Here is a 24,170-nt window from a genome sequence, read left to right as displayed (position 1 = left end):
ACGAACCATTGTGCACTCGATGAGAAAGGGAGGAGGGTTTACTTGGCGAACATTTGAGAGGGGTTCCGTAAAAATGTTGATTTCAATGAACGATTTATTTTGATGTTTATTGTAACTGATACATAACGTCGCTTATGATGCATACCCACGGTTTACATCTAGGAAATGTGATTACGATGAGCTTGACTGTGTTTCCATTTATGAACTGAAATGCCCCTGATTCCCTCGTCACGCAATGAAATGTTTTTAGTTACTTGCAAATAATTAATTAGGGTTTTTTACATGTTCTTGTGTTACAAAATAACCCCCTACTGTATGTGCTTCCATCGACGACATGTCAGGCCAAATTATGATTGTGCTCTCACATTTTACATACTGAAGGATTATACAAATAAAGGTCTTAACAACTATGAATAAGCATCGCATACTTTTGTAAATGCGGGTATCGGTGGGAGGGTTTTTCTATGCGCAACCGTTCTGCTCTTTTTTTTCAAGGTTATCCGAGAAATGGTTGTCCGGCCCCGGATTGATGATCGGATCCCAGGTATGATACGTTGCCTCCAAAATATGCGACTAAGCTCAGGGACTAACATATGAAGAAGGACCTCGACTCCTGAGAATGGGTAAAGTAAAGCGGGGTGATTGATAAAATGTTATTAAGATATGGTGGTCGAAGGTACTAAGGTACCGGGTTAAAACGAAGAACTGATATGTCTTAGAACCTCACAGCTTTGGGAATGATTTAAGGATCCCGAAGGCCGGATACATCTACAAAACCGGGTACCTCACGCTAGGCACCTCTGATTCCTTTTTAAGCGTTTCTCTACACACGATCCTTAATGCCATCCTCGAACCTCCCCATGAACCACCTATCACATTTCCCGCCCCCTTGACTTTCGGAAACTAAAACCCTAAGGGATTATATCCCGAAGAGATAAGTACGAGTATGCGGTAAGTAAAGGACTTTCGTGCCCGTACATTTGATGTGTTCAAATGTTGTCCCCCCACCTCCCCCTTTCCCTCCTTTTTCCTTCTGCAGGTTACATTAGAATCCCGATTAGAGTATCGTAAGGGATCTGGAACCACGTCACGCCCGATGCATGAAAACGGACTACCGCTGCAAGACGACACAAAAAGGACGCCCTACCCAATGCACGACCTTTTTGTACTAGATCTAATGCTTTTCTGTCCCAAAACTGCATGCTTTTTTTACATCCTAACACAGACCCGAAACGTCTAACGTTGGGTAACGCACTGAATAGCCCAAACAATACACGGTCATTCCCTATGTCCCATGTGTACTGTTTTGCCTATTGTCTCTCTCTCTCTCTCTCTTTCTCTCTCTCTCTCTCTCTCTCTCACTCTTTCACCCCTCCACACTTTCCCTCTTCCTAGCGACTGGCACCTAATTGACGAACCTGGTGCACCTCCTGATTGGCCCCAAATACCACAAGTATTTGCACAAATTTGTCCTAAATAAAATTGTATCGGTACCACGTTACTACCTCTCCTTTTCTGCTAAATATGGATGAAATTTAAATTGGCCAATAGGAAAGGGACAGGTAAGACGACTGAGGTTCCCTAAATTTGACCCACAACCAGGGAACTATTTGTCAGTGGCTTCTATGATAAAATATGTCTGTGGTAATGCGACCACCCCCATTCCAAATTGTCCCCGTACCCCAAACAGTAAGCAATGATCGAGACACCCCCGTCTTCCCGAAAATTGCCCCCAGTTTTGTGTCAGCTGCCCTGAACGAGAGCCTGAAAGACGCCCCCTGCTCTAATTCACTGTGTCCCTAATTGTTTTCCATAAGATCCCTCCTTCCCCGAGGATAAGTTTAATAATTATCACAAACCACCCCCCGAGTTTTCGTAGTAACCAGGTTGCGAGGATTTGTATAGAAAGTTAGAAAGATGTGTGCAAAGTTGAAAATTAGATCGAAAATCGAAAGGACTTGTTGCAGTAAGCCTTGTTGTAAATAAGATGTTTTTATGTAATGCAGACTTGTTTAGCCTATGTTCACCCCTCAGAAGGATGCCTATCAGATTATGGTGAATAGCACGTTGCACTTTTTTTTGTAAAATACAAGGCCCTGAAGACCAGCCTAGCCTTGCAAGACTCGTACCAGGGAAATAGGTCTCTACCAGAAGAACTGACATCTACTATAATAGACGTATGCAATAAATGAGTACCAGACCTCGTACCTATTACAAATGAACGTAATAACCATCAAAGCGCCAAAGAATTAGCCAGCGAAAGGAAGTTGTAAGGAATCCAGCAAACCCATCATCAATTGTTTATACGTTAGCCGCAAGAATCTCCAATGTAGCGAGTGCTTACCCCAGTTGCTTGGTGTTGGGAGAGAAATAGACTTATGTAATTACCTTCTTCTGCAATATCTCTAAAGACTGTCTTTTCAAAACTCATTTAAGGGTATCACTGTCGGAGGAGAAAGAGACCGGATGTGGGAGCACGCGGCCTGACTGCGGATTGTGGAACATCAGCGACGGAGGCCGAGGCGAGACCACAGCAGTAAGGAGACGCCGGACGGGGCACTGTTTCAGACAAAGCTAAGGAAAGGGCTGACCTGAAGCCCCTGCTATATGATCAACGTGTGCCAAAAGCCCCCGCTCTCTGAACATGGTTACGGACTCGCCTGTCGCAAACTCTCCGCCTCCCCCTGATCTGTTCCCGACTTGGCCTTGCTCCATCCCCTCCTTCTCCGACCTACCATAAGGACTGTTCACACCCACACCTTTCCCCCCGAACTCCCAAGTTCCTCCAAATCCTACTGAGCTACCCAGGGAAGAGTACTCCCTGCGTCAGAAGGGAGGGAGCTCCGACTAAGTAGACCACGAACTATGTTAATCTTAGAACGGTGACCTAGAACTCCACCAAGGGTCGCCTCTAAAGAAAAGATGAACAAAGTATGTGGTTCTACCCGCTGCTGAACGCCTCGAAGATGATGGAAGCGACTGGAAATGCTCACCACACAGATCCAAGAAACAAACAGATCTCACAATTCAGGAACAATCGCATTTTTATTGCAAATCTATGCTCTGCGTTACAAAAGAAAGTGCACCTGCTCCAAAACCGTAACGCATTGCTCCTATGAGGCCTGGCGAAACAAGACAAAATGTACCCCTGCCCGCAGACCTCCAACGACTCAATCCACATGAACATTCCTGTTGACAGACCGAATTGTAATCCAGGTGCTTAACAGTGCCAACAGAAGACGACAAAAGACAACGAGAACTCTGATATTTTTACTATCTCTCCTTTCTCTCCCAAGCACCATTGGACTAACTATGCACCCGCCGAATGCTAAGAGGACTTACTTATATGATAACTTACCAGCTCCTATTTCGAATGACTATAAGCATCTATGATCTATACCCAACGCCCTCGCTACGTAATTCTAGTCTGATATTACATTACGATGACTTTTTCTGCAACCAACTTAACGGTGAACCCGCCTACTAGATGATGAGATTTTTTTAATATAATGTTTATGATGTGATGTTTATGTACAGCTCTTTTGCCTAAGTCCCCTCTCCCTTACTTATGATCGCTGCATACAGGTATAGATAGGAAATAGGCCAGCAAGATGTCTTGGAAATGTTAAAGGGAGGACTGTGGAAAATTAACTCAAACTTGGTGAACATTATCGGCGTCATCTTGCCCCCTTTTCAAGCCCATTCGTGCGCGTTAGCGGCAGCCATTTTGAATGCCATGGCCCCCCTGCCCCTCGCTGATAGCCAGCGCGTCTCTCTCTCTCCCTTAACCTCGCAAGCATCCCCCCCGCACACTGACAACCCCCGCTCTCTCATGCCTTGGGTCATAAACCCCTCTTCAGCGCAGCTTCACCACTGAATCCCATCCTGTTCCCAGCGCGACACCTCCCCTCATTCCTTTCATGGCCTCAGATCCTTCTGATGCAAACCCCCTTTTCCTGTGTCCCCGTTTGTCTTCCTTGTTCCCAGGCCGCCACCTGGCCCTGCGGATACTGTTTATTACCCCGTACAGTAGGAAGCTTCCCCTCCCCATCAAAAGACCCTCGAGCCGATCAAAGCCCCCACTCTATGAGATCCGATCAACCCCATGCATTCCGTGAATCGGCGGAATGCCCTGCTGTGCGACAATCATCACCTGTTGTGACCGGGGTGGGGAATCCAACTGTAAATATATGTGGGAACGGGCCTGAAGGGGAGATTCCGAGGATGTTCTTTCTAATACTAAAGTGTTGCGAGAATGTGTTATGTGCAATAAAGGTCATAAACCCTAGTATAAGAGGCCAGGCCTCAGAGATGTGGTTAGAGCACCTCGTGACGATACTTGCTGTCTGAATTGATGTGTTCTCCTCCGGAGAGAATAAAATCCTCGTTTCCTGCCTTCCAGTCTCCAGCGCCTGCTTCTTCATTGATTAATATTGGTGGGTCATAGAGGCGATACCGCCGGGCAACATAAAAAGGGTTTTTGGTTACCGGTTGTCTTTGGAACCCCTTTTTAACAGTTATGTTATGTTTATTTGTTAGCGCACCAATTACCCAAGAGGGTATCCAGGTGCTTGGGCACGGGGTGCAGGTGTGTGGTCCCAAAGTGCTTATGTGAAAGTCAGGTGTTCAGCTTCTTGTGGAACTCCAGAAGTGAGGAGGAGGCTCTAATGTGTTGAGGGAGGTCCTTCCATGTCTTGGGTGCGATGTAGAAAAATGAGCGACCTCCAGTACTTCTGTCTTGTTGGAGTTGAGCTCAAGGCAGTTGGTTTGCATCCAATTTGCTACCATGGTCATGCAGTTGGGGAAGTTGGTTCTGCTGGTGCTTGTCTTATCCACAAGGGATGTTGGGAGCAGTGTCATATAGATATTAAAAAGAGTGAGGCTGAGGGACGATCCCTGTGGGACACCGCATATCAGTTTCTTGTTCTCTGCTGTGAAGGGTAGCAGCCTGATCCTTTAGGTTTTTCCTGAAGGGAAAGAACACATCCATCTGAGAGCAGATCCTTGTATGCCAATTTTGTGGAGCCTTTTGATGAGAGTGACAGTATTGAAGGCCATGGAGACGTTCAACAGGACGAGGGCTGCTGTTTCTCCTCCGTCCAGGATGTTTCAAATATCATTGGGGGCCACAATAAGTGCTGTTTCGATGCTGTGGCTATTTCTGAAGCCTGATTGTGCGTTTGTCTAGATGATGGTGAAGTTCGTGGTGGGATTTGAGTTGCTTGTCAATGGCCTTCTCAATCACTTTGGCTGGATAGAGGAGCAGAGAGATGGGTCAGAAGTTGCTCAGTTGATTAGGGTTGGCTGGTGATAGTGCCTGAGTGCAGCCTTGTAAGTAGTTCTATCAGAGGTGTTGCGGCGAGTTCTCCATTTCCTTTCTAACTGTTTACAGTGTTGTTTGGTGTCTCGAAGGTCTTCTGTGTACCAGCTGGCCTGCTTGTTTGATCTACTTTGCTTGCTGGGTTTGAAGAGTGCGAGAGAGTCTGTGCAGTTCTAGATTCTGTTGTTGATGTCCTTGCCTGTTGGGCTAGGCTGATCAGTGCTGAGGGCTCTGAGCCAGTCTACTTCTGTGATTTTGCCCCAGCTGTTGCTTGGAGTGCTGCACCTGGTAGGGGTGTTTACTTGAGGTGTGTAGATTTGTAAGTGGATGATAGAGGGGTCGGTCCAGGTGAGCTGTGTGGTGGAGTTATATTTGATTCTATTGCATGTGGTGAAGATGGGGTCCAGTGTGTGTTGGTGCTGTGACGAGCTGGGTGAGTCAGATGTTGCTCAAGCTTTTGAGGAGTGCTTTGAACAAGGGTTGGTTTGGTGTTCCAGGTGAGAGTTGAGGTCACCACGGAGAATGTAGGCTCTGGAGTTGATGATGAGCGGCGCAAAAAAGTCATTGATGAGGTTGGTCATGGTAGCTCATGGACCGGGTGGTCAGCAGGTGAGGATTCCATTCGGTGTGAATTTTATCTGAGATTTGCAGCTGGAAGTGCAGCTGTGAATGGGGTGGTATTCTCTGTGGATGTTGTGCATTTGATGGATTCCTTGAAGATGATAGCGAATCCTCCTCGTGGCTTGTGAAGGCGGTCCTCTTGAGCGATCCTGTAACTTGTTCGGATTGCCGTAGTGGTGCCGGGAGCCAATGAGGGGTTGAGCCAGGTCTCCGTGATGTAGAGGATGTTGCGTGCATCACTGCTCAGAAGGTCCTATATATTCATTGTGTGTTTGCGGAATAATAGTGTGGTGTGATGCATGCATGATAGTGGGTTTTGATGTTAGAGTTTGCTGAGGAATGTGGTATAGGGTGAGAGTGTAGGCGTTGCTTTTTGAAGTGAGTGTTGGAAGGGAATGTTGAGGGGGTTGTTAGTGATTGAGTGGGGGTGTGGCTGGGTGGTGGCTGGAGTACTGGCACTGGGTGCAGGTGAAAGCTCCTACCATAGTTTGAGGTGTTGCACGGCAGCAGTTGGGGGAATGGCGTTCCGGGGTATAGCGACTTAAGAAGTGCTGCACAGTGTTGCTGGGTGGTGTTCAGACCAGGGTCCTTGGCGCTAGGTTAATCCGCGTTACTGCTCTCATTAAATAGGTCCTAGGAGGGGGAGGAGTCCAGGGTGCCATGATGTCACATCTTGTGCTGATGGGAAATGAAATACTCATGCTTGGATTCTTCCTTTAAAAATGGTTTTGGCAGTAAAACCAATAATGACACTTCCTGTCCAGATGGATGATGGCAAATTCAGTGATGTCACTGTGGATGTTGGGAGATCCAGTGATATCACTTCCTGTGCTTATGGGTGGTGGGAATGGTGGGAAATGAAGTCGTCTTGCTTGGCTTCTTCTTTCAAAGACAGTTTGGTGAGAAAACCAGTAATGTCACATCCTGTCCAGATGGATAATGGGAAATGTCTGCACTAAGACGCAGACCCTGAGCGCTCCAGTCTCATTCAGAGCTCTTAAAACTCACACAACACATGGATGAACCTTCTAGCACAGCATAACGTGAAAGCACATATATATGAGACTCAAGTCCCAGCTCAGCCACGGGACACGCTCATGACCTTGAGCACATCATGGTGCATTTAAAAGCCTCTGATACAGAATTGTACCTATTGGGGTTTATTTTTAATGGCAATACGTTCCCCTACTGGCCCCTCAATCTAAACTACTTTCGCCACAACCACAAGTAAAATGTCTTAGTCTCACTTGCTTCTCAAATTCACTTACCAGCAACTTTGCAATAATCAAGTGACATTGTAAAGCGTATCCTTTTTTCTATTTCACCCTTCACTGAATCATTTTATGCATCTATTCCCGCCGCTAATTCAAACTAATTAAAGTATAAAATAGAATATTCGGTGTCTTTACAGAGCTTCCTTCTCACTGCATTATATTAGGAGGTCTGGTTTTTTGTTAGCGCCCAGCACGCACAATCCTAGTCTGCGGCGCCTGACTAGCCTCAGAACTCATTTACCGCCAAACTTCAAACTGTTACACGGCTACAAAATATAAAAAAAATGCAATCCCTGAAATTGAGGCGAAAAAAGAGTGAAGTTCCTGGTCTGATTTTAAATTTCACAGCTGAGCACTTTCAGAAATGGGCACCATGAAATTGCATCATTTTTTTCAAGTAATTATACGAAGCTGGTAATGGATTGCTGAGAAAAACACAAATAGAAATATATTAAAAAAATATTTGCTGAGCAGTGATATCACTGAACTCTTTGGCAACATGAATTAAATGACCTGAAAGCTTGTTTTGTATCTTTAAGTGGCATGTCTGTCATTAGTGGAAAAAAACACAAATGGAAATACATATACCTTGGTCTTAAACAGGCCCACCTTTACAATTTTTCAAACTAACACTTTATACTGTGAATGTCTTTGTTTAGGTTATAGGAAGTAAGTGCTCAGCTTTTAGAAAGCCAGTTAATACTTTATATACATGTGCATCCGAACGAGGTGTATCAGGGAAGCAGGCATCTTTGTTCCTTGAGAGTCTAATGTTGCTCTTGGCCTTCGCTCTTCCATATCTGACAGGAAAGTGCATCTGAGAGAATCACAGAACAGTGTCGTGACTCTGAAGAACGCGAGGACGAGGACGCAGAAAGCTCTATTCTCGCCGATAGGCCGAATTCTGGAGGCCGGGGTGTGAGTGTGATATTGGTCTGACCCCACACCAAACCCCCGCGACTAAAAAAAACATTTCAGTTCATTGTCCTGAAAAATATCCATATTTCCAGAGTAGAAGATGCCGACCCGGCAGCCCTGCAATCTGCAGTGAAGCCACTGGGTCAGCGCTGCACGGGAAAGCAAGGCGAGGGACGGCCAAAGTTTAAATATAGCAAGAAAAACCCATTAAATGCAGATAACGACGTTCAGAGGTTGGAAGAGCGGAGTGGAGCGCGCGGAGAAGAGACTCTGTGTCAGTAGAGACCACTTGAAGCCACGAGGATAGCGCTCGCGCCGGAGAGTTCATAAATGAAGGCGCGTCACACCAGGGCACCCTGGACTGGAACGAGGCTCTGTGGGCGGGGTGAAGGGTGCACGCTCTCTGGTAAAAGGCATATTAATGCAGATGACGTAGTTCGGGGTGGCAGGAGCTTCCCTATACACAAACTGTGGAACCTGCTCCCTCCCTATATCAAACTTAGCCCATCACTACTAACATTCCGAAAGCACCTTAAAACCTGGCTTTTTAATCAGTAAATTTTCAATAGGAACCCCCTGCAATCTGTGAACTCCAGCGCCGAGACTCTGCGTCTCGAGTATCAATTTACAAAGTATGTATTGAGATAAGGAGAGTACGTTTTATAAACACTTGTAGTTGGGAAGAGTATTAATAGGCTTGTTTTTTTTTAGCATTGACTGTTTGAATCTTCTACACAATATGAGTCCTTAGGCAGGTTCGTTTTTCCATGATCTGTGGATCGTTGTGTGCGGGTCGGTTTGGTGTCAGTCACTCAAAAAATGTATGTTTATTTGGGTCAAATCAGTTTGTAAAACATTAAAACAAGCAATTTGAACTAATGCAATGACAAGACAATAAATATACATTCTATATCAGTATAAACCCCAAAGCCATAGGCAATCTGACTATACAAAACACGAATAACCTCATACACGAGAAGAAGCTGACAATCAAGAATAGTTTAAAACCTCGAAACTCATCAAACATGAATATACGTGTTGAAGGTACAAAATTGTTTAAACTCTTTAAAAATCTCCCCAGCGCACAGGTTGTATCCAGGGATTTCATATGCAACAAAAAGCTGTGAGTTGCCATTCTTGTTTTTATTTTATACTTTAAAAAGATCGGTTTTATAAATTGCCAGTGCGCTGTTAGAAAATAAAGCCAAATCTAGCAAGACATCTTCTTGTGCAACGTTTCTAAAACTGTATTCACATAACCCATCCTTGTTCTTAAAGGAAGATATCCCTAAAGGATGAGAGTAAATGGGATGGAGGCCTAAATGACATTCCGCAATTGAGGGCTTATGAGTTTGTGAAACTCCGAAAGGTAGCATTGATTCCCGGTATTCACATGGTTCTGAGGTGGAAGACTTTGCAGCAAACATCACAAATCCTTTTCCCTTCAGACTCATGTGCCTAGTTCCCTTCATTTTTGAAAGAGTAGGCAAGGGGTTTAGCCACATCAATTTTTTTTTATTTTCAGGGTGGCAGTCATATGCTCTAGCTGCATCGTAGCCGTCTTTGCCCAGCCATGCTCACTTTTAATCACCTCTTCCGTGCAGGGCATTGAGAATTTAGTGTGCTCTGACATTATTTCAACACCTGAATGAACGTTTTGGTTTAGTGGGTCCTTGGGACTTAGAGGAAGTGTGTCGGGACCTGTTAGAGGAAACAACTTGACGGTGATAGGGTGTACATTCTTGAAGAGGCTGCTCTGCTGGACCAAGCGGTCAGCACTATCTCCTGCTTCAGGCAAGTTGAAGGGCAGCACTGACGGGAAGGAAAGACACGCAACGGGACCTCAATGCCCCTCTATGCAGTAATGACCCAGATGCACAGGGGCCCAGGTGGCTGCAAGCTGAACTTCTGCCCAACTGGACCAGGCAACCCTTAGTGTTGTTCAAGGACACCGTCTAGAAATTCAGATCAGAGCCTGGAGACGGTCCCCTGTTCACGTCTCACAGGACAGAATCTAGGGGTTACCAGGGCTGCTTCAGTTTGGAATCCACAGCAACAAATAACGTAAACAAAATTGCAGGGGAGTGTTTGTGGGAACAGCACACATGAATATAAATGATTGTGTGTGTGTGTGTTTTTTTCCCAACTGCTGGCAAGCTAGGTAGCTTCTTACACTCTAACTTAAACTCCAAGGAGTGTATAGTGCTTTGATGCCATACAAGTAGCATAAACCACTTTACATGTTACAATGCAATTGGTTACAATACAATTGCTCCAAACAGAGTCTGAAACAATAATAAAGACACCTATCCTTTATAAAGTCGAAGCAGCTACCACAATAGCTTGCATTTCACTGCCTCACTGTCACCGAGATGCAGAGATGGCCCTTGCTGTATTATGACACGTTCCTGTTCGCAGGACCTGGGGTAAACCTGCAGGCCTTCAGAGCTCACGATGTTTACAATCCACATAGAGACTAACTTCGACATGGACTTAAGCACTTTGTGGGCAGACAGGTGGATTATATGAACAAGTACGTCTCATGTACTTAAGTTTATGGAGCCAATAAATCAGAATAGCAGGAACCAGGAAGTGCAAAGCGTAAATATCCGGCTAAATGTAACGGGCGTTAAGACATATTGTATGTACATGGGTAGCACCGAGTGGGACTTCTACCACAAAATCAAGTGCCAGATGCTATCTTACAAAAGTAAGTATAGAGTCAAGGTAAGTATATATAATTATATATTATATAGTATATAAAGGTCAGAGTAAATTTACCATTCTTAACCCTCTAAATATACCTAGACCATCAATATTATGTACTCAATATTTTTGCAGGACGACATTTTGTCATTCAGTATTGTGACACACAACCATTAAGTGGCAGCGGGGAAAGCTCCTCTGCCTTGGCAGACAATGTGGCCAATTCCTTGCAGCTGGAAGTTCAGAACATCTTGGACAGGACTCGCACGACAGCATTGGCTGCACACAACTGTAGACTGATTGACATTTGACTAAGTCAAGTGTCTTAGCCCACCTTCAGCAAAGTATCACAACTCCAACCAACTTCATGGGAACAGTATATTCTTCGCTCACAAGCAAACTGTAAAGTACTTAGCACATTTGTGATGGTACCGAAAAATGTATTCTCTGCCTAACCACCAACTTGTCCTGCCAGTTGTGACTTATATACTTTCTGACACTCTTTGCTGCCTTCCACGTTCACGTGTTGTGCACTCAGTGTCCCTGCACTGAACATTTGGACATTTACGTCTCCAAGTAGAAACAAAAGTGTAGTGCACTGCAAACCTACTGAAGTCCCCGATTCTCCTGGAAAGAGAGGGCTGCTGAGCCCTGCATAGATCCAGTGCATGAATATGTTGTAAGTGTTAGGGATGTAGTTCCTCGGCTGCCTGTGGGAGTACCCCCATAGGTGCACGATGCCACTGGCAGCTGTGAGGTTAAATGCTACACAATAGGTTTTTACCATCCAGTCACCTGCCATTGCCTATGGGCTATGCAGCCATTGGCTAGTAGGGCTGGGGTACAGTCATGTCAAGCTTTTGAGTGAATAGGTGATATGCCTGTTGGAGGCATTAGTCTGTCTGTCACAATCTCAACACGTGTCTCTATTGGACACTCTGCCGACGCAGGCCGCTCTTCCGCAAATCACTGCAGCTGGGTTGCCGCTTGTAATGCCTTGGGTGCTGATGTGCTCCGGCTTCACGCGTTGTTGTGTCATTGTGTTCCTATTTCCAAAACATTCTCGTAATTTGCCAGTTTACCGTTGCTGTAAACTAATTAGTGGCACTGATGAATATGTAGGCCACGTCGCCCGGCGCGAAGGGTCCCTGGTGCCGCAGTGTTTCCGTTCTGTAACTCACAGCTTTCCAACATGGCGTCCCCGGAGGACCTCCGACGGCACGCGCCGTGAGGAGATGGCCGCCGCGGCCTCGGAAGAGTAAGCCTGGCGGTGAGCAGCACAGGAAGAGAGGACAGTGGGGCGCAGAGAGCGGAACAACGGAGCTACAGAGGGGACTTTGAAGGAGAGCGCCAGGGAAAGAGGGACCTCGAAAGATGTGCGCCGGAGCAGACGGGACAGAACTGTCTGGGAGGTGCGCCGAGAGCACTGAAGAACAGAAGGGGCTGGGAGGTGAGCAGGCTCAGGAGTAAGCGCGGTGCATCATATTCCTGTTTTCTGTGCAGTGCTGGCATACAAGGGATCAGTGCGCTTTTTTTTAGCATATATGAACTCGAAATATCTCTGAGATATTGCATGTTTTGCTCCCAGCAGAGCCCAGAAAAGCAAGGAGGCAATTACTGCCCTGTGTGTCTGGGCTTTGTTGTCAGAAAGATATTAGAAGTGGGTGAATCACCAAATTAACAGCGAGAGTCGAGCCAGAGCTGAGCCAATGATCAAGCTGGGCTCTAAAAGCTCCTGCACGAGCCCACCTGTGAAAACACTTGGCATCAAAATCATGCCCAAACATCATATAAAAATACCACAGTCTCTTCAAAAAAGGTATTTCTTTAACACGGAGAAGTGTTTCATCTTAATACATCAGATTGTTTTTGTACAATGCATACCATGAACTCACAGGAAGGTATTCTCATATGTGATAACAAAGAAAAATGTAAAATATTTTTTTTGCCTAGGATCACACAATTTAATCATGCTAGAAAGCCAGGATTGGTCCTAGGTTTTCAGCTTTTCACACAATTCACCCACTATATGGGTACATGTGTCTCTCCATTTAAAGTCAAAGATGTATGCTTTGTTTTAAATTCTTGGTGCATGGTGGTAGAGTGTGTGTGTCAGAAGCAGAAGCCAAATTAAAGCCTCGAGCTGAGTCAGAGCCAGGCCTCTGGCTCGAGCCTGGCTGGAGCTTTAAGTGTCTCCCCCACCTCTAGAAAACATACACTAACGTTGAAGCATTCATAGACAATGCAAGCGCAAAAGGCACAAACAGAATCAAACAGAACTAGGACAGAGCAGGAAACAGGATCATGATATTGTGCTCGGTGCACAGCTGAGCCTGGAGGTACAGACGGAGCTTAGAAGGTGAGCGCAAGAGGAAGAGAGGACAGTGGGGTAGAGAAGTGCACAACAGAGCCTGGAGGTACAGAAGGGGCTTTAAGGTGAGCACAAGAGGAAGAGAGGACAGTGGGGTAGAGAAGTGCACAACGGAGCCTGGAGGTACAGCCGGAGCTTAGAAGGTGAGCACAAGAGGAAGAGAGGACAGTGGGGTAGAGAAGTGCACAACGGAGCTTGGAGGTACAGAAGGAGCTTGAAGGTGAGCACAAGAGGAAGAGAGGACAGTGGGGTAGAGAGGCGCACAACGGAGCTTGGAGGTACAGAAGGAGCTTGAAGGTGAGCACAAGAGGAAGAGAGGACAGTGGGGTAGAGAGGTGCACAACGGAGCTTGGAGGTACAGAAGGAGCTTGAAGGTGAGCACAAGAGGAAGAGAGGACAGTGGGGTAGAGAGGTGCACAGCGGAGCATGGAGGTACAGAAGGAGCTTGAAGGTGAGCACAAGAGGAAGAGAGGACAGTGGGGTAGAGAGGTGCACAGCGGAGCCTGGAGGTACAGAAGGGGCGTTGAAGGTGAGAATCAGAGGAAGGATATGTTATGTTATGTTATTGGGGTTGCTTATATAGCGCACGGCTACTCCAGGGAGTGTCCCAGCGCTTTCTGACCCCACACTTGAGAAAGAAGAAGGAAGAAACAAAAACATAACAAGTTACTGCTTGTACAGCCAAGTTTTCAAGGCCTTTCTGAAGGCAAGCAGATTAGAGGTACGGCGCAGATCAACAGGCAGGGAGTTCCATAATTTGGGGGCAAGATGTGTAAAGGAACGTCCACCTATCCTGGCCCTCCTAATAGGAGGAACCGTTGCCAGGCCAAGACATTTAGAACGGAGAGATCTGGTGGGTTTATAAAAAAGAAGCCGTTTCTGAATGTACGAGGCCCCAACCAAATGGAGTGCCTTATGGGCTAAAGTGAGAGCCTTGAAAGTAATCCGCTTCTTCACTGGGAGCCAATGAAGGGAAGAAAGCAGCTCTGAAGCGCGAGCTTGTCGAGGTAGGCCAAAAATAGCCCTTGCCGCGGAGTTTTGAACTACCTGAAGTTGATGCAGGAGGTAGTCCGGTAAACCCAGGTAGAGGACATTAGAGTAGTCAATCCTGGAACATATCAAGGCCTGTACCGTCAGCTTCCTGTTGACTAAAGGGAGCAGGGGAAGAAATTTTCGCAGCATTTTTAACAGACCAAAACAAGTGCTGGTGAGACCTGTGATCTGTGTTTTCAGCGAAAGGGTGTTGTCGATTTTAATCCCCAAATTTTTTGCAACCACAGAGGAAGAGGAAGGGGGTGACATACACACCGGCCACCATTCCTGCCACGGTGGATCTGCTTGACATCCGAAGAAGAGCACCTCAGATTTATCCGGGTTGCACTTGAGGCTGCTTCGCTGAAACCAGTCGAAGACAGCTCCCAGGCAACCACGGATGCTCTCCCCGTCAAACTCCATGCCCTTCTTGCAGGTGAAGAGGAGCTGGGTGTCGTCAGCGTATGATATGATCTGCGCACCCATGGACTCCGCAAGTACCGCCAGTGGAGTCATGAAGATGTTAAAAAGGGTCGGGCTCAGCACCGACCCTTGAGGGACTCCAACATCCATAGGCGGCACCTCTGCGGAGTACGGCGGGGCCCAGACCACTTGTCGACGACCCGCTAGGTAAGATCTCAACCAGCTCAACACCGTCCCTCGTAGACCAATCTCGTGAAGTCTTCTCAAGAGGGCCTCATGCGGGACGGTGTCGAAGGCCGCCGACAGGTCCAACATCACCAGCATAGCTCTTCCCCCTGCGTCGAGAACTTCCTTAATGGCTTCATTTACTTCCAAAAGAGCGGTCTCGGTGCTCAAATTGGAGCGGAAGCCAGATTGGGTAGAGAGTAATAACCCCTGATCTTCCAAGAAGGAAGAAAGCACAGAGTGGACGTGCTTCTCGACGATCTTAGCCATACTGGGCAGGAGAGATATGGGCCTATAGTTCGCGTGTATAGCTGGATCAAGGCCTGTTTTTTTTTAGAAGGGGAACAACCATTGCCTTCTTCCAGGCTGGCGGAACCATGCCGCTTGACAAGGATGAATTCAAGACCGGGTAGATCAGGGGATTTAGAATCTTAGCATTCCTAGCTAGAAAACTTGCCGGACAGGGGTCAAGCGGAGAGCCAGATTTAATTCTGAGTAGGAGGTCCAGAGAAGTGGATTCCGATAAAGTTGGGAACTCGGATAGAATGGGGCTAGTATCAGATGGAAAAGACAACAGATTTGAATCGATCATGGGTGCATTGGGGACAGCTGGAGGAAAGGATTCTTGGATGAGTTTGATTTTCATATTAAAAAAGATGGCCAGCTCCTTTACCCAAGGTTCAGAAAACTTATACTGGACTGAACTCGATTTGGGAGAAACAAACTCTTTGACAATGGAAAAAATTTCTTTGCACGAGTTTGACGCAGCTTCAATTCTGGTGGCGAAATAATTCTTTTTGGCCTCTAGGATAGCCGCATGATAAGATTTGATAGATAATTTGTAAGCAGACTTAGCTTCCTGATCATACTGTTTCCGCCAGAGTCTTTCGGCTAACTTACAGTTGCGCCTAGCAAGAGTCAGTGATTTAGAGAACCAAGGAGCCGAGCTACGCTTGATGGATGAGCGAGGCGTAGAGAGAGGAGCAAGATCATCAAGCCTTTCCGTAAGCCATTTCTGAAAAGTTTCAAGGTCCCTCTCCAGATGGCCGGATAGGATACAGGGATGTTCTTGATACGCTTGAATAAGGCTCTCCTGAGTAATTTTATGAAAGGGTCTACTGGGGTGCCTCAGTTGGTCAGAGTTAGTACAAGAGATTTTGCTTCTACCTTGAATAAGAAAACTGATCAAGGAGTGGTCAGACCACAAAACAGGAGTGGGACGGGACATAATGAGGGGAATGGTGGAGAACACTTGGTCAAGAGTGTGACCCTTATCATGAGTTGCACTAGAGATGTAAGGAATTAGACCGAGGGGAGCAGTGATGTCCGTGATTTTAATAGCTTCACTGTCAGACTCAACATCCATGTGAATGTTAAAATCCCCTAACATTATGCAGTGTTCCACCTTCAGGCACAGAGTGGAAATAGCTGATTGAAGCTCATCGAAGAAGGAACCACGCAGACCAGGAGGTCTATAAACTAGGAGCCCTGAGAATGATTGGTGCGGGGAAAGTGTAATAGAGAAGGCGAGGGATTCGCAACCAGAGATCGGTGAGGAAGGAATGATTGCGCAGGCAAAGGATCTTAGAACTACAAGAGCCACACCCCCACCTTTACCCAATGCCCTATCCTGTCTGTAGACTATGTAGTCGGGAGGAATGGCTGCCACAATGTCAGGGTTGGATGACTCATTGAGCCAGGTTTCTGTAAGCATAAGACAAAGTGGTTTCTCGGCGGTCAATAGCTCAAAAATGTCCAGAGCGTGTCTATGCACAGAGCGGGTATTTAACAGTAAACACTTAAAATTATTTACGGGGAGTAAGTGGGGTCCCTCAGAAACCCGGTAAATGTTAGGGTACCATCCACAACCAGGACAGCGACATTTACCTTTATAACGGCCTGGAAAGACAGTCCGACAGGACGTAGTATTCAAGTTATAGGATAATAAATCCGTTGCAGAGTAAGTAAGCCTATGGCCAGAGTCAGCCGCCGCGCCGTCCGCTGCCGTGTCGCGGACGGGCGCAGACGGGCAGGACTCTGGCACGACTCCGGCGCAGATCCGGCGCGTCCGCTGCTCGCGTCCGCTGCGCGGAGACATCCCTGCCCGTTTTTATGACGCTGTCAATCGCGTCAGGAACCGCTACCCGACCCAAGATGGCCGCCAAAACCGGTGCTCTGCTCTCGGCGTCAACACTCGGCCGAGAGCAGGACCGGAGCAAGAGGGGAGGGGGTGAAAGGGATCTGAGGCGCTACTGAGCGCAGGGGGATACAACACGCCAAATACTGCTCAGATGTTGCAAAAATGACAAATACACAAATCGGTATTAAAAACAGCTAAAATAAAGTGGAAAGGCAAGAGACCTCCCGGCTTCCGCCTCAGGAGGGGGAAAAGTGCGTTTTCAGTCAATTACGAGCATTCGCCCTTACGTCCCTTTTATGACGCTGTCAATCGCGTCAGGAACCTCTACCCGACCCAAGATGGCCGCCAAAACCGGTGCTCTGCTCTCGGCGTCAACACTCGGCCGAGAGCAGGACCGGAGCAAGAGGGGAGGGGGTGAAAGGGATCTGAGGCGCTACTGAGCGCAGGGGGATACAACACGCCAAATACTGCTCAGATGTTGCAAAAATGACAAATACACAAATCGGTATTAAAAACAGCTAAAATAAAGTGGAAAGGCAAGAGACCTCCCGGCTTTCGCCTCAGGAGGGGGAAAAGTGCGTTTTCAGTCAATTACGAGCATTCGCCCTTACGTCCCTTTTATGACGCTGTCAATCGCGTCAGGAACCGCTACCCGACCCAAGATGGCCGCCAAAACCGGTGCTCTGCTCTCGGCGTCAACACTCGGCCGAGAGCAGGACCGGAGCAAGAGGGGAGGGGGTGAAAGGGATCTGAGGCGCTACTGAGCGCAGGGGGATACAACACGCCAAATACTGCTCAGATGTTGCAAAAATGACAAATACACAAATCGGTATTAAAAACAGCTAAAATAAAGTGGAAAGGCAAGAGACCTCCCGGCTTCCGCCTCAGGAGGGGGAAAAGTGCGTTTTCAGTCAATTACGAGCATTCGTCCTTACGTCCCTTTTATGACGCTGTCAATCGCGTCAGGAACCGCTACCCGACCCAAGATGGCCGCCAAAACCGGTGCTCTGCTCTCGGCGTCAACACTCGGCCGAGAGCAGGACCGGAGCAAGAGGGGAGGGGGTGAAAGGGATCTGAGGCGCTACTGAGCGCAGGGGGATACAACACGCCAAATACTGCTCAGATGTTGCAAAAATGACAAATACACAAATCGGTATTAAAAACAGCTAAAATAAAGTGGAAAGGCAAGAGACCTCCCGGCTTCCGCCTCAGGAGGGGGAAAAGTGCGTTTTCAGTCAATTACGAGCATTCGCCCTTACGTCCCTTTTATGACGCTGTCAATCGCGTCAGGAACCGCTACCCGACCCAAGATGGCCGCCAAAACCGGTGCTCTGCTCTCGGCGTCAACACTCGGCCGAGAGCAGGACCGGAGCAAGAGGGGAGGGGGTGAAAGGGATCTGAGGCGCTACTGAGCGCAGGGGGATACAACACGCCAAATACTGCTCAGATGTTGCAAAAATGACAAATACACAAATCGGTATTAAAAACAGCTAAAATAAAGTGGAAAGGCAAGAGACGTCCCGGCTTCCGCCTCAGGAGGGGGAAAAGTGCGTTTCTAGGATATGCCTAGAAAGATGTGCACTGGAGCAGTGGGGATAGGAGAACCTGGAAGGATAACCATGAATGGAAGAGGGGCAGGAGGGCCTGGGAAGGTGAGCACAAGCAGAGCGACAGGGAGGCAGCTGGGTCTTAAGAGGTGAGAACCTGAGCAAGAAGAGGAGTCAACGTTGAGAAGTGAGCATCCGTGGAGTTGAGCACCACAGAAGAGGGAAGGCAGAGGCGTGTGAGGGTCGAACAAGAGGCAGAAGTGATGGTTGGGCCTAGAGAGGTGAGCTCCAAATGAAGATGGGACAGAGGGGCCAAGTGAGCTGCCCACCAGAAGAAGAGAGGACTTTGGGATCTAAGAAGATAAGAGCCAGAGGAAGAAGGGAGAGCAGGGACTGGGAAGTTGAGCATGAAGGCATGGAGGGAGAGCGGCGCTTGGGAGGTGAGCACAAGGCGAAAGGGGACAGTGGGGACTGGGGAGCTGGGCACAGGAGCCTACGGAGTGAGAGCAAGGAAGGACACTTGGGTGCAGAAGTGGGTACCCTGGAAAAAAAAGAGGACGGCCGGGGCTAAGGACCGCAGCAAGCAGGGACAGCGGGCCGCAGGGGGTGAGCACCAGAGGAAGAGCGGTCAGTGGGCAGAGCAAGAAGGGACCGCAGCGGTTTCGGGAGTGACAATGAGGCACCTGAGAAGGTGCAGTGGTGAATGCATTGCACTGGGACACAGTGCAGGCAGGAGATGAGAGTGCAGTGGCAAACAGAGCAAGCAAGTATAAGGGTGCCGTGGCAGAATATTCACAACACCCGGCACACAATCCCCTGACAGCAACTAGGTTCTCATTCCTAAATACGTTTTGGAAGTCTGTGATACCTCCCTGATGACTTGATTTATAATATGCATTTTTAGCGCCAAGAGATAGTTCAGTGTGTGTTGTGGGCTATAATAAGTTACAGTAGTGCGCTATTCCAATTTTTATCCCATTGGTATTCAATAACATCATTAGAGCTTGCTCTATAACAGCACACACCCATGCGCCTGGCGTCCTGGGTAATGTGCAGGCCTGGAAGGCGCTTCTTCTCCAGAGACCCCCGCTTACCTGTCTCTCTGACATGACGTAGAGGTAGCGCTGCTCAATGGAGAAGGCCATGTCCCTGAGGATGGGGCTGCCGTCCTTCACCACTGGGAACGTCTCGTACTGGATCCCACCATGAGGAGGGCCGTCTGCCCGGATCTGGAAAACAGAAGAGAAGGGCGCTCAGCATCTGAGATCACACCTGAACTCAGCTCTCTCAGAAAGACAGCACACGACACTCACTACAGGGGTAAGATACCTCAGTGGGTAGGGCCATGCACCTGCTACTGGACTATCCGTACAATTATCATATCAGCAGTCCAAATAGCACAGCCAAAAGCACTGTATCCTTCCGTGTTTCTTAAAAAGAGTGCCACTGAGTTAGGAAACAGTAAAATGTGTTATATAATTATAGCACTACAAAAAACTGCAGGAGTCTGGCAGGAAGCGCTATACGAAAAAATTACTAATATCATCTGCTCAGCGGGCTCTGCCAGTATTCAAACCTTTGATGCTTTGGTCAGGGCTGGCTTTAGTGCTGGTGGCGCCCAGTGCGACAATCACTTTTGGCACCCCCCCACACTCCATGACTGGCTCCTCAGATTCTCTCACTACTACCTGGCTAAAGTACCCTCCTCTCTACAATCATAAGATATTGCTAAACACAGCACCCCTGAGGTCAGTCCCCCTCCACAAGTCAGCATCCAAACATATCAGGGAGCTAAGGCCGAGAATTAACAAAATTGTACTGGCGCTTAGACGACTAAGCTTCGTCTAGCAAGTCCATCGATAGAGCTCATGTTGACTGTACTCAAGGCCAAACTAATGCCCGCAATTACTTACGGTCACTTAGCCTTTCCAGGCGCCCTAACGAAAGTTATCAACGCAGCTCAGGTAAAAGCATACAAAACAGTGCTGCAGGCGCCAAGACATGCTAGAAACACCAGGCTACGGCTGGAAATAGGCCTAAACAGACCAGACTTGGTTCCTCAGGGGGAACTCATAAAATATTACATCGGAGCATTGAAAGCACCAGAAAAGAATCTTAAACACACTTTAAAGCTGATCTTTAGGACTGAGTGTTCTCTGTGGCATGTTACACTGGACCAAGCCATACATCGATTGAAAATAGAGGCAGGGAGCATGCCCCTCCATGAAATCCCTTACTATGCTTGGGCTAAAGCCACGAAGCGCCAAATTCAGACACTTTCCTTCAAACTAGATCAATCCTCACTCCAGTACAATCCTTTCACATTGTCGCTAAACAACTCATGCACCCCCGGGAAAGCTCAACCTTACATGCACAATTCTCTCTCAGCTCAAGCTAGAAGGAAAATACCGTTTTTTTGCCTCACCACCCTCAGGAGTTTTGACTTCAACCCCAAATGGGCGCGAAAAGACAATAATGTCTCTTGTCAGTTATGTAACTACCACAGGGAATCCTGGCTACACCTCTTATGCTGTTGCCCAAAATTAGCTGCGGAACGTCATCATATGTTGCCTCGGACTAGTGCTTTTCAGAAACAACTACCTGCCTACCTGCTAGATTCTGCACTTTACCCCCAGTAACAGGTTGCAGACCCGGGGCTTCAACTTCCCAGTAATCAGATCAGCGTCCGCCCCCACCCTGGTGGAAGATATTTAACTTAGGGGCCCGCAGCATGGCCAAACAGACTATAAGAGAGAGCTGGCCCTCGAAGGGAGCTCAAATCTGGTAACAATGACTGATGGATTCTATGTAAACAGGGATTTTTAGGGGATTAACTAAACATTGGGGCAAACAGGAGTGTCTTCATAATTTTAACTCATTGTAACGTAATCTCTTTTAGGGATACAATGCTAAAAACTGCGCCATGCGGGCATGGTGCACTTTATTTTATCTATTTAATGTGTTTTACTGTAAAGATGTTAAGTAATCGTATGGTTAATAAAGAATGTAGGGGCATATTACCAAGCAATAGCGATAATTATCGCTATTGCTTGGTTAGAGACAAACATTTACAGCAGCGCTGCGGCGATTTTTACTGCAAATAAACCTTGGTATTACCAAGGTTTAACGCAAATGCGGTAAAAATCGCCGCAAAGCATGAATATCGCTGAAAAGTCCGCGATATTCATGCATTAGCGAGCTACTGCTCTTAGCCATGTTATCCACCTCCCATTGGATAACATGGCTAAGAACTGCTCATGGCAGGTGTTAGCTTTTGGAGATATTCCTGCTTAGCGCGAATATCTCCAAAAGTTGGTAATAGGAGATAGCGATGTTATCGACTGTTTCCAGTCTCTAACATCTTGGCACGCCCACTTTGCATCTCATTAGTGATAAATATCACTGACATGCAAAGTGGGGCCCAAGATGGTCGCTATCTCCTACTAGCTGTCGCTAACTGGTGTTAGCGGCAGCTAGGTAATAGGGAGATAATTTTATCTCCGCTTTCTTGGCTTTTAAAGCCAAAAAAGCGGAGATAAACCCCCTTGATAATATGCCCCGTACATACTCACAGGTCAGGGCCCTGTGCGGCCTCACAGGTCGCACTGCCCTAAAGCTGACCCTGGCTCTGATGAGACAGATCTCAGCATCAGGTGCCCAATGCACTCAGCTGTCTTTCCGGCTACCAGTGCCCAGGACGGCTCCTCGTATAATGAGGTACCCAGGTGAAGAGATCTCAGCCATCAAGTGGCTAGCCCCGCCAGGCAGCCGCAATATACAGATCACGCTCTAATGACCCAATTATGCCGATGCTTACAGATGCACTGCATGGCATTATTGACTCTTTTGAGTGTCACGCGTACATGCACGCGCAGCGCTCTTTTCAAAAACACTTCCCTTCATTACCCGCCTCCTGACCCTCTTCGGACACTTACAGGTTCCTGAAGAGCTTCCTCCTGCCATGTCCACAAATGAAGGCCATTCATTTGTAAAGGTGATGAATGCAGCCCTTGTGTGTCCAACATGTCTATGGATTTTTACTCAGCTTCCCTCCTAGCACGCAATAAACTGCCTGTATGCATGTATTTAGGGGTACTCTATAGGGCGAACCAAGCTGGGAAGAAACAGAGAGCTATACTGTTCACAAACGCTCTACTGGCATCCATTCAGGCAGCCGTCTTGAAAGCGCCTCTTGTTGGATTCGCAAAGATCACAAATTTAAAAAATGCTCAATATGAGTTAAGAATCATAGTGCCAGATGTATCAAAGAGTTTTGCCCATTCTGTGTCTATGGGGAAATGTGTTGATACATATGGCCCATAATCCCGGCACTCCGGCCATACATTACATTTTGCCGTACAGAGTAAAATAGAATATGAAGTTCTAATATTTGAATCAGAGGTACAAATGAATAGTAACTGTAGTTCATCTTGCAGACAGGTTAATGCCGGTAAGGCAGTTCAGTGACTGCTGGGTGAAAGCTGAACTAGACAGGTTGAAATTCTAGTTCATCCTTACAAGTTTGTTAAAAATGGTTCTGTTAAATTGGATAATAATAATAACTGATCTCACGACCTTGGGAAAATGCAGTTTGTAAAAGTGTTCTTCATAAGAGTGTCATTCTATATTAGTAGAAGTATTATTTTGTGTAATGATCCCTGAGTGAGCACTGGGAATTTCCACTCTCAATGTCTACATGAATTTGGGTATACAGTAGCATGCAAGATGGCCGAGATGTGCCCAGTTACACCCCTGCTTTCAAATTATGAAACTCAATTGGACAGGTGCAAGGGTTTTTGCCTCCTTAGCAGCCGCGGTCCATGCAGGTAACTGCGGTGGGGCCAAGTAAGGGGGTATTTCGAGGGACGTTGCAGAGGGAAAATTAATTATTTATTTAATTTTCCTTCTGCATTGTCCCTCGAAATCCCCCCTTTAGGCTCCCCCACCGCCCCATCGCTGTTACATGTTCGGACTGCGGCTGCTCCCTAGTCAAAGAGATCTTGGATCCCCAGCCAAACACAGGGTGTTCGTGTGGCAGTCCTATAATGCTGTGCCAAGGCACCTACCCTTCGCCAACCCCAGACTCTACTTGGGATGTCTGGTGAAGAGGATCAGCTGGTCCCAGGAGATGAGAACTGCAACTGAAGGGCACCTTTCCAGGGGATCAAGCAGGTCTCCATTTTGGGTGCATTTCATCAGAGCAGCTAAATGTCTGCTTGTTGCTGTTTTAAAAATTGAGGCTCAATTCCCGACCTTCAGAATCAACTCACTCCCTCTCACTCCTACTTTTCGTACATGAGAGCCACTAAGGGCCGCAATCTTCACTTCCTTGTAGGGTCAGCTCAGCCTTCACCGTTCTGAGATCAATACATTGAGCAGAAAGAAAGTCTACACCAGTCAATTTCAGGACTATGCAACAAAAAATGTATTAGCAAGCATTATGTAAAAAAAAATGCTAGTTATTAGCTGTGGTACTTGAATGCTGCTGTCAGATTACAGCCTAACATAAATATTGTACCCTGTTTTAGTGGTAACAGAAAGTCTACACCCAACTGAAAAAATATTTTTGTAAATCCTATTTAGGGTGCATTAT

At 47.1% G+C, this 24,170-nt stretch overlaps 1 protein-coding gene across 1 annotated transcript in view; it reads right to left on the bottom strand.

The window, feature by feature from the left end:
* PLXNA2 (plexin A2) overlaps window positions 1-24,170 on the bottom strand; it is a 563,332-nt gene that overhangs the window by 293,204 nt on the left and 245,958 nt on the right. Inside the window, exon 4 of the mRNA XM_086923371.1 lies at window positions 19,672-19,806. Coding sequence (XP_086779497.1) covers window positions 19,672-19,806 — 135 coding nt within the window. The remainder of the gene's footprint in view (window positions 1-19,671; window positions 19,807-24,170) is intronic.

Source organism: Lissotriton vulgaris, chromosome 5, assembly GCF_964263255.1.
Source record: "Lissotriton vulgaris chromosome 5, aLisVul1.2, whole genome shotgun sequence".
Lineage (NCBI taxonomy): Eukaryota > Metazoa > Chordata > Amphibia > Caudata > Salamandridae > Lissotriton > Lissotriton vulgaris.
The sequence above is the reverse complement of the archived record's forward strand: the minus strand, read 5'-3'. Positions and strand labels throughout refer to the sequence as shown.